Source organism: Octopus bimaculoides, chromosome 20 (genome assembly GCF_001194135.2).
Source record: "Octopus bimaculoides isolate UCB-OBI-ISO-001 chromosome 20, ASM119413v2, whole genome shotgun sequence".
Taxonomy (NCBI): Eukaryota; Metazoa; Mollusca; class Cephalopoda; order Octopoda; family Octopodidae; genus Octopus; species Octopus bimaculoides.
This window is the reverse complement of record NC_069000.1, coordinates 36,610,996-36,621,830: the sequence shown is the minus strand read 5'-3', so window position 1 is coordinate 36,621,830 and position 10,835 is coordinate 36,610,996. Positions and strand designations below refer to the sequence as shown.

General features: G+C 37.9%; 1 protein-coding gene across 3 annotated transcripts in view; it reads right to left on the bottom strand.

Moving 5' to 3' along the window:
* The window catches only part of LOC106873874 (probable serine/threonine-protein kinase DDB_G0282963), a 43,711-nt gene that overhangs the window by 15,047 nt on the left and 17,829 nt on the right, over positions 1–10,835 (bottom strand). Inside the window, exons 1-3 of one of the 3 annotated variants that reach the window (XM_014921392.2) lie at positions 7,626–7,724; positions 2,357–2,458; positions 602–728 (exon numbers count right to left, since the gene is read on the bottom strand). Coding sequence is in view for 1 of the 3 variants with exons in the window: in XM_014921391.2 (XP_014776877.1) it covers positions 602–728; positions 7,626–7,666 (168 nt within the window). In the remaining 2 variants the exon portion in view is untranslated. Of the gene's footprint in view, positions 1–601; positions 729–2,356; positions 2,459–7,625; positions 7,738–10,835 lie in introns of those variants that run through there. The other 2 variants (XM_014921391.2, XM_014921393.2) reach the window with 2 other exon arrangements.

The following is a 10,835-nucleotide window of genomic DNA, read 5'->3' as shown; positions in this document are numbered from 1 at the left end:
AAGCAAACTTCTTAACCACACAACCACACCCGCCACATTTTCATGAAAGTTCATAAAATTTTCACGACATCAACAACATACAGTTCTCAATAAGAATAAACTTCCTAAAACGGACAGAGAAATTCAAAAGAAACGAACTATTCACATTCTCTGAACTTCAATATCAACTCATTTAAACTCCTTTGCGGACAAAAACTATAGAACATAGGTCATCCATAAGTGGTTCCATTTTGGAGATGGCAGAAAGATGTTTCTGTTACATCATCATCATTTAACATCCGTTTTCCATGCTGGCATGGGTTAGATGATTTGACTGGAACTGTTAAGCCAGAGAGCTGCACCAGCTCCCAGTCTGATTTGGCATGGTTTCCACGGCGAGATACCCTTCCTAATACCAACCACTCCAAGAGTGTAATGGGTGCTTTTTATGTGCCACTGGTACGGGTGCCATTTACATGACACTGGCAATGGTCTCGGTCACTTGTTATCACTGACTACAAATGATTACAAAGTAATTTCCTTGCATTAAATCATGCTTCGGTTTACTCAGTTTACTTGTGTTTGTTTGTTTGTTTTTATAAACATTAAGTAAAAATAGTACCTGCTTTTCATTATTTCTTATTCGGGGCAAAAGGTGACCAATGTTTTCAATTTTAGACTTGATTTTCTCTTTCCGCTGCTTTTCAGAATTGTTGTGAATAATGCGTTTCTGATCTTGTTCAGTGGTACTAGAAATTCACAAAATAAAGAGGAAATTCTTATATATAAAGATTTTAGAAAATAAAATATCTTTCAAAAGAAGCTATAATTCTATTCTAAAATCATCATATTTAATGTCATAAAAGACACATGGGCTTATTAGATGCATTCCAATTTCAGTAAAGCATACTTTTGGAAAAAGATTTTAGTGCACTAAAACTTATGGGAGGCTCAACTTCATATATAGGACCTAAGGCAATTTTTTGAGACATTTTGGGTGCAAACAGAAAGTGTGATGTATATGCCATCAAATAAGGTAAGTGAAGTTATTTTCATGTGACTGCTTGACAACAAAATATAAAACTAGAATTTTATACAGCAAATTGAGTTTTACTTGGTAAAGTGTTAACCCATTACCTCCCATAATTCTATTAACTGGAATTTTTTTTATGAAACTTTGATTTCTAGCATAAAACAGCCTTAGAAACACGCTGGAATGATCAAAATAACATTTTAAATAGAAATAAGCGAGATATTGGGTGAAAAATTAGCAAACCTCATTTGAATATCAGAGAAATATACCTAGTAGATATAGCAAAAAGGTTAGATATGTGTAAATATTGACAGATAATTATGAAATTTGTAATTTTTAAGTGATCTCATATGAGATCACTGGTAGGTAATGGGTTAAACGAAACTACCAAAGCAATAAATATATTTGGGCAAAAAAAAAAAGAGCATATGGACAGTAATTACATATAAAGAAATCTTAACATCTGATAGCATTAATGAAAAGAAATACGAATATAAAGATTTTTTTACTGTTGAGAAATTTTTAATATTAAACTCTTTAGCATTTAATCTGGCTCAAATATTCTATTTGTTTTATGTTCAAACTGCCAAGATTTGGTCTCTCACACCTACCCTACAATGTCATACTAAAAATATACAAGCACATCATCAAAATCTTGAAACCATGTGATAATGCATGATTAATTCAAAATAATGTGAATAAATAAGCATTACATTAGAATAATCTAAAATGCAAGAGGGTTAATTAGTGGTACCACTTTGAAATGCTCACTATTTAGAAACTTAGTTACTAAGAATTACTAAAATTCAAGAGAAATAATGGAGGTTTGCATTACAGCAAGAGACAATACTGAACAAATAATAATTGGAGGACATTAATACTTCAAGAAGAATTGTTTTGGATTTATGAGTAATGTTCATAAGTGTATTAATATTAAGTTTGATTTCAAATGGCTAAAAGCTGTATAAAACAAAATCAATTAACACATACAACTGACATCAAACTAACTACTTACAAGAACCATTCCAACATTTTTTTATTTTGAGATGAAAAAACAGGTAAGCTGAAGAAATTCCTGATTTACAAAAACTTTATTCAAAAGTTTTGAATAAAGTCTTAAGTATTATTATGAGAAGGTCTGGGTACATGGTAAACAAACTTTAACAGCAGATAACTCACTCAATTTCCATTTCTTTTCAGATTTGACCCATTAGAAATAATGAAAAGAACCCAGCTAAGCTTTGAACAAAGAAAAAAATTTATCCTACAATGCTACTGGAAGTTTGGAACCATAATGAAAGTTCAAAGACAGTTTAAGAGGAAGTTTCAGAAAAATCCACCTACGTGAATTAGCATCAATTAGTGATAAGTTTGAAGCAGATGGAGCTGTTCAGAATGTCCACAAAATCATTTCAGAAGACAGTGGACACTGATGAATCTCAGCTTCTGTAATTATAATTATATGAATGCAGAGATGCACAAATTTCATTCCCCACATTTATACGTAACTAGTTCTCCTCTCCTTGGATCCACTTCCCTTTGGCATTCATTCATCTCACATTCTCAATATCCTCTTATCATCATCACCATCATTTAACGTATGTTTTCCATGCTGGCATGGGTTGGACCAGTGCTGGCAAGCTGGGGAGCTGCACCAGACTTCAGTCTGACTTGGCACAGTTTCTATGGCTGGACGCCCTTCCGAACACCAGCCACTTTACAGAGTATCACTATCAAACATCATCTCATATCAGCCCCTTCCTGACCCACTCCCGTTTCCTTCACCTTCCCCCAAAATGATATTCACAACTGACAATGCACCCTACCCTGTTTGCTGTCCACCACATCACCTATATCTCCTTCTCTAACCATATGCCACTCACCTCACACTCTTGTAAACTTGTCTGCTCCTCTATCCCAAACTACCTCACCTGTACCCTCTGTCCCTGTCCCCATCACATTGACCCTCTTCGACCTTAGGGGTACATTGTGACAACTTATCATCACTCCCTTTTTCTTGCTATGGTAGCCACGTATCTCTTCTATAGCAATATACCTGCTGTTCTTATCCCCCATCATACTCTTACCTTTCAACATCTGGCATAAAGCCATCCCCTTCAATACTACAGCCTCTCCTAAACAACGGGGTCTTGTTTTGTGACCTATTCGGCAACCTCACTAGTGCTGGTGACAGAAAAAGGCACCCAGCGCACTCTGTAAAATGGTTGGCATTAGGAATCTCATCCAACAATAGAAACCATTACTGACACTGGAGCACGACACAGCCCTCTGATCTATTGGAATCTGTTAGACTGTTCAACTCATGCCAGCATGGAATACGAACAATAATGATGATGATGATGATGTACATGTGTGTATGTATGCATGCATGCATGCACACACACATATATGTATACATACATGTAATAATTAATGGATGAAGAATGGCTAACAAGTGAAATCATTTCAGGAAGCAAGAAAAAATAAAATGGTATGATGGGGGAGATATATATAAGGAGGAGATGGAGTAAGATGCCCATTTGTACACACACACACACACACACATATATATATATATATATATATATAGATATGCAGGGCAGGGCAGGGCGTGTATATATATATGTGTGTGTATATATATATATATATATATATATATACACACACACACATATATATATATATATGCATACAGTGTTTGCAGAATTCAGTTTTGCAGTGGTGGGTGGGGCTTCTCAAGAACCTCATCTTGCCAGACATTCCAGCCCCTTTCTCACCTCTTCTGTGAAGTACAAGGTCCTGAGATTAGTCTTCATCATTTTGTTTTATGTTTTTTTGGGGGGTTTCCTTCTTGACCCCAAAAAGGATGAAGGCAGAGTCGACCTCAGCAGAATTTGAACTCAGAACATAAAGATGGTTGAAACACTGCTATACATTCTGTCTGGCACGCTAACGATTTTGCCAGCTTGCTGATATAAGATTGGCTGATGAAAATTGATGACACAGACATACATGTGTCCTACAACCTGATAATGTCATTAATGGCCCAATGTGTTTTCACACACGTTGTCTGTGGGGAGAATTTTTTATTTTAGCTGTGAAAGGGCTTCCTACGTCTGAGTGTCCACAAATGTATTAAATAAGATTTTACACATGTATGCATAGGCGTGGCTGTGTGGTAAGAAGCTTGCTTCTCAACCACATGGATCCAGGTTCAGTCTCAGTGCATGGCACCTTGAGCAAGTGTCTTCTATTATAGCCTCAGGGCGACCAAAGCCTTGTGAGTGGATTTGGTAGACAGAAACTGAAAGAAGCCCATTGTATGTGTGTGTGTGTATCTTTGAGATGAAGGAGATGTGTTTGTCCCCCACTCCATCACCGCTTGACAACCAGTGTTAGTGTGTTTACATCCCCATAACTTAGCAGTTCAGCAAAGAGACTGATAGAATAAGTACTAGGCTTACAAAGAATAAGTCCTGGAATCAATTTCTTTGACTAAAACCCTTTAAGGTGGTGCTCCAGCATGGCCGTAGTCAAATGACTGAAACAAGTAAAAGAATATATATATATATATATATATATATATATATATCTGCTGCTGATGAGGTGCAAAGAACACTGAAACCATGTGATACAGCAGTTCCACAACCAATGCAGGACAGTCCTTCCTCAAAGTCCATCTCTTGACCTCATCATCGTGGGAAGGTTAAAGGAGTGAGTGTCAGAGCTATGCCATCAGGGACTTCGAGTTCCTGGTAGGACCACCCAAGGCGGACAGGTCTGACACCGGCGGCCCCAGGGCTGCAACCCAGCTCACTAGAGGGCAATGGTGAGTTTCAGGCAGCGTCTGTTCTGGAACCCATTGGCTTCCTGGTGGCGCTGGATCACATCAGCAGGCATCCTGCAGTAAGAAGGCATAACACAAGGATGACCTGCCACCAGTTGTGTATCGTGGTTTACAAATACAGATGGGAACTGTTTTCACAGACTCTGATCATCCTTTGAAACTCCTATGAACTCACCCGTGACGCAGTGAACTGAATGAGAGTTGGCTTAAGCCCTCTCAGGTGAATGCCATTACAACAACAACAACAATGCTGGACAGTTTCCCATCTGTTACTGCTATTTCTGTGCTTCTATGCAAGAGACTTTCTCAGGACAAATGCTGCAGCATTACGGCACTCCAATAGAGTAGGATATAAAGACTGTCACTCAGTAACAATCCTTTCTACTATAGGCACAAGGCCTGAAGTTTTGGGAAAGGGATAGTCAATTGCATTGACCACAGTACTTGACTGATATTTAATTTATCGACCCTAGAAAAGATGAAAAGTAAAAGTTGACCTCGGCAGAATTTGTACTCAGAATGAATGTAAAGATGGATGAAATACCACTACTCATTTTGCTTGGAGTGCTAACAATTTTGCCAGCTCATGCCTGAATAATAATAGTAATAATAATGAATATGATAATAATATAATCCTTTCTACTAAAGGCACAAGAACTGAAATTTTGGGGGGCAGGGAACACTCGATTACATTGACCCCAGTGTTTCACTGGTAACTTAGTTTATCAACCCCGTTGAACTCAGAACATAAAGATGGACAAAATACCACTAAGTATTTTGTCTGGCAAGCTAACGGTTCTGCCAGCATGCCACCCTTTAAACAGTAAGTATGGGATGGCACTAGGGGTTTCAAGGTTAGGAAGAGTTTAGCAGTAAGATTCAGTTTAAACGAAGTAACCAGACGGCTAAACCCACACACTCATTCAGTAATAATGCAACCTCCATCACTAATAACTGACATAAGTTAGTTTGTTTCAAGCATATAAAGTCCTTAGGATGGAGTTTATTTTCGTTTCTGGAGTGTAGAAGCAATTGGGAATACAAGACATCCACCTCAGACAGGATGCCTGTCTGCCAGTCAGCCACAATATTAAGCCCAGCTACTGCTGGAACTTGCTTTTAGTTGAATTAGACTGGTACAGCCTGACAAGACATAATGCTCTCTGCCTGGTTCATGAACTGGACCTAACACTCTACAATCAGGAGTTCAACACCATCATCATCATTAGACCACACACCATCATACTTATATGTGTCTGTCTATCCACATGCATGCTTGACTCTGTGACTCCGTACCGACACTGCACTCGGGCTGTGGTAATGATTGTGCACATGTCACATAAACAAAATAGCTAGCCACTTGACTGTATGATGTTTTAAAGACCAGTCAAGTCAGGTACAGAATAGACACAAGAAGTCTCATTTAAACCATACCACCATGGAAAAAGCAGATATAAAAACAATCAGGATAATGATGATGAAGACTCTGATGTACATCAAGATTATGATTAATAATTTTCCAATATAAATCAATTATTAATCTAAACAAATATCCTCGCAAAGTAATTGCTTGCTATTAGTTAATTCACAGATATTGGATACAGGTTTAATTTAAAATGGTTCCCAATTTGTAACAAATGAATATCATTTTAAATTTTCTATTGTAGCCCAGAACATTTCATTTTACAATAATTAAGTCTAACCAAATATATAGTTGATTACAATTTAAACCCTTAGTATTTAAACTAGCCATATGTATCTGAAATTTTTGATCTGTTTTATGTTCAAAACAGCTAGATCTGGCCTCTTACACCTACCCTACAATGTCATTCTAAAAATAAACAAGCAGTGTTGCCTTCTAGCACTTGTGCTGGTGGCATGTTAGAAAATCATTCAAGCGAGGTCGTTGCTAGTGCCGCTGGACTGGCTCCCATGCAGGTGGCAGGTAAAAAAAACACCTTTTGAGCATGGCCGTTGCCAGTACCGTGTGACTGGCCCTCGTGCCGGTGGCACGTAAAAGCACCCACTACACTCTCAGAGTGGTTGGCATTAGGAAGGGCATCCTGCTGTAGAAACTCTGCCAGATCAGATTAGAGCCTGGTGCAGCCTTCTGGCTTGCCAGTCCTCAGTCAAATCGTCCAACCCATGCTAGCATGGAAAGCGGACGTTAAATGATGATGATGATGATGATGATGATGATACTATCAAAATTTCAAAACTACAAGATAATGCATGATAAGTTAAAAAATAATCCTTTCTCCGTTAGGCAAAAGGCTTGAAATTTTAAGGGGAGGGGAATAGTACTTAAGGAGACCCATCCACAACAGCAGAATCGATATCCTAAATCACCTTACTTAATGCTGCCTTCCTAGCTGAAGGGGTTTTTGTCTTAGAAGTTACTCAGTGACCTTGTTGGTGCTGATGCCATGTAAAAAGCACCGGTGCTGGTGCCACATAAAAAGTCCTCCTGCTGGTGTCACATTACATCGAACCCAGTGCTCAACTGACACTTATTTCATTGACCCCGAAAGGATGAAAGACAAAGTCAACCTCAACAGAATTTGAACTCAGAATGTAAAGATGGACGGAAATGCTAAACATTTTGTCTGGCATGACAGTAATCTGAAAGCTAAAGGCTCAAAACTACTGATTAAAAAGCTTGTAGAAGTTCAATTATTTAATGATTAACACAAAATGCCTTACCAAATGTTTTGATAATTTCAGACATAAATTCAATTCACAAAGAATCACTATACACACACTTACCTTTCTATTGTTGATTGAGTAATTTTGAACCTATTTTCCATCTTTGTTCTAAAAAGCCATGTCACGTCTACATATTAGCAATGTATTTTCGCCTGCTGCATACATCAATATTCTGCAATGGACAGGGTGCCTTATAAGTTGTACTATTCATTGTTTTATGTAGAAATAACATTTTATCAATAGGAAAAAAACATATTACTAGATTTGAAGAAATAATTCAATGAAAAAGTATCTAAGTTTCCAAAGACTGATTTTGGTTGGAATATGAAAATGAGAAACATTTGACAATTAACAATCGAACAGTTCTTGTAACATACCAAAGGGACTTGAATTAACCCTCTTGGGACATCCTGGTCAATTGATCAGACTAAGTGATACAAGCTGAAAAAACTCTGAGGCTGATCCATCAGCCTGATGAAACAAATGTTTTGAAGTATAATAGCCAGAGGTCATCTTTCAGCAGATAAAATGACACGCAAATTTGTGAAGTGTTCCATATTTTTTGATGGGTGCAGGAGTGGCTGTGTGGTAAGTAGTTTGCTTACTGACCACATGGTTCTGGGTTCATTCCAACTGCGTGGCACCTTGGGCAAGTGTCTTCTACTATAGCCTTGGGCCAACCAATGCCTTGTGAGTGGATTTGGTAGATGGAAACTGAAAGAAACTCTGTGTTTGTCCCCACACCATCGCTTGACAACTGATGGTGGTGTGTTTACGTCCCCGTAACTTAGCGGTTCGGCAAAAGAGACCGATAGAATAAGTACTAGGCTTACAAAGAATAAGTCCTTGGGTTGATTTGCTCGACTAAAGGCGGTGCTCCAGCATGGCAGCAGTCAAATGACTGAAACAAGTAAAAGAGAGTAAAGAGTATACGTAGTTTGACATACTAATAAAATAGTTTTAGACACTTTATCCTTTTGTTTTCTACAAGCACCCATAATTTTCAATCTCAACAGAAAAAAAACATTTTGGTCTTTTTGGCTACACATACCAAAACAGTGTCTCAAAAGGATCAATAAGAGATTGTCACAAACTGCCAACAAGGCATGACAGGAAATTTTGTAAAAGTACTACTTGGAAGTTGTTCTACATGTGAATTGTTGCCCAGCCTTATTTTATCCTTCTGATATGAACCCATCTGATACTGCCTCTGGTCTTATAACACAAACTTCCTGTTTTGAAGTGATTTACAGTAAAGTCTCCCCATCAAAATTTCATGTTAATTCATGTCCCAACCACTGGATTAATAATCATCATCATCATCATCATCGTTTAACGTCCACCTTCCATGCTGGCATGGGTTGGACGATTTGACTGAGGACTAGCGAACCAGATGGCTGCACCAGGCTCCAATCTGATCTGGCAGAGTTTCTACAGCTGGATGCCCTTCCTAACGACAACCACTCCGAGAGTGTAGTGGGTGCTTTTACATGCCACCAGCATAACACAAAAGTATAAAACTACCAGAGTGCAATATATAAATGGGCTAAAGAAAACACCATGCAGTTCAATGCTGAAAAATTTCAGGCACTTAGCTACCAGCCACAAACAGATTGCAATCAGAATATACAAAACCAGTGGGTATTGCAATCCTGGAGTCACAGTTGGTGCATTACCTTGGAATCTACATGAGTGATGATGTGTCATTCTATATGCATAATATGAAGAAGGCAACAAGGTGCTGGCAAATGGTTGCTTGGATTCTGAGATCATTCAGAACAATGAAAAAACAGAAACCTTGTTAATCCAACACTACTACTACACTGAGAAGACTGCATTAGTGAAACAGATGAGCTACAGGGAGAAGATAAAGGAGTTGAGGCTCTAAGACCTAGAGCAAAGATGTGAAGGATATGCAGTAAGATATTCATGGAAGACCCTGGAGGGTTTAACACTTTCTACCTAGAACCTAGAGTAAGGACATAATACTGAAACAGCTTAGAGTTCAAAGGTCCTGCAAAAAAAAAAAAAAAAAAAAAAAAAAAAAAAAAAGAGAGAGAGAGATCTATGGGATGTAGATGTGGAAGTGTTCTAAGAATGTTTAGACAATTTTTTTTATCTGAAATAACAACTGATCCCACACTGCAGCAAGAAACGCAAAGAGGAACAGCTTTGTCTATCTCACAATTTTACCAGAACCAATTCCAGAGAGAGAGAGCTGGGAAGTAAATTTGAAGTAAACATGCAATCACACTAATGATGAAGTCCCAGCATGGCCACAGCCTCTGGTTGAAACCAATAAAATACAAAAAAATAAAATAAAATATACATATGTATAACAAGGAAAAAAAAAGGAAAAAAAAAAAGAAGTTACTAGTGTCACCTTTAGTCTTTGGTTACAACTGTTTCTTCAACATATGGATCGGATAATCAATTAACAAGATGAAAAACATGAATATAAACAATGATTATGTAATATCAAATCATATTGAATATAACCTATAGTCATTTCTTCATGACAGAATGAATAAATTAATACTAGGAAGCTGGGATAAATTCACTTATATATATATATTGATACAAACAATTTGGTGGTGGCGGTGGTGGTGGGCGACTATATTCAAGTAGTGAGGAAGCATCCACTTGGACTTGTAAATAAAATAAAGGGTAAGGGGGCATATTGGGTCTCATTTCATAAGATCAACCATTTAGCATTCAGGTTATTCTATCAAATATATTGCTTATTCACACTGTTTTGAATTAACCATGCATTATGTCACAGCTCTGAGATCTTGATGAGGTAGCAGTTAATTTTTAGAATGATATTGCGAGGTAGGTGTGGGGGGCCAAATCCAGCCAGTTTTGGCCTGATATGGCTGGTTTAAATGCTAAAGGGTTAATTTTGAAGCTGAACCTATTGATTAGTCTATATACTTAAACAGTTAACATAGGCACAGGAGTTCTAGGTTCATTCTCACTGCATGGCACCTTGGGCAAGTGTCTTCTACTATAGCCTCGGGCCGACCAAAGCCTTGTGAGTGGATTTGGTAGACGGAAACTGAAAGAAGCCCGTCATATATATATGTATGTATATGTTTGTGTCTGTGTTTGTCCCCCCAGCATCGCTTGACAACCGATGGTGGTGTGTTTATGTCCCCGTAACTTAGCGGTTCAGCAAAAGAGACTGATAGAATAAGTACTAGGCTTTCAAAGAATTAGTCCTGGGGTCGATTTGCTAGACTAAAACCCTTTAGGGCAATGCTCCAGCAT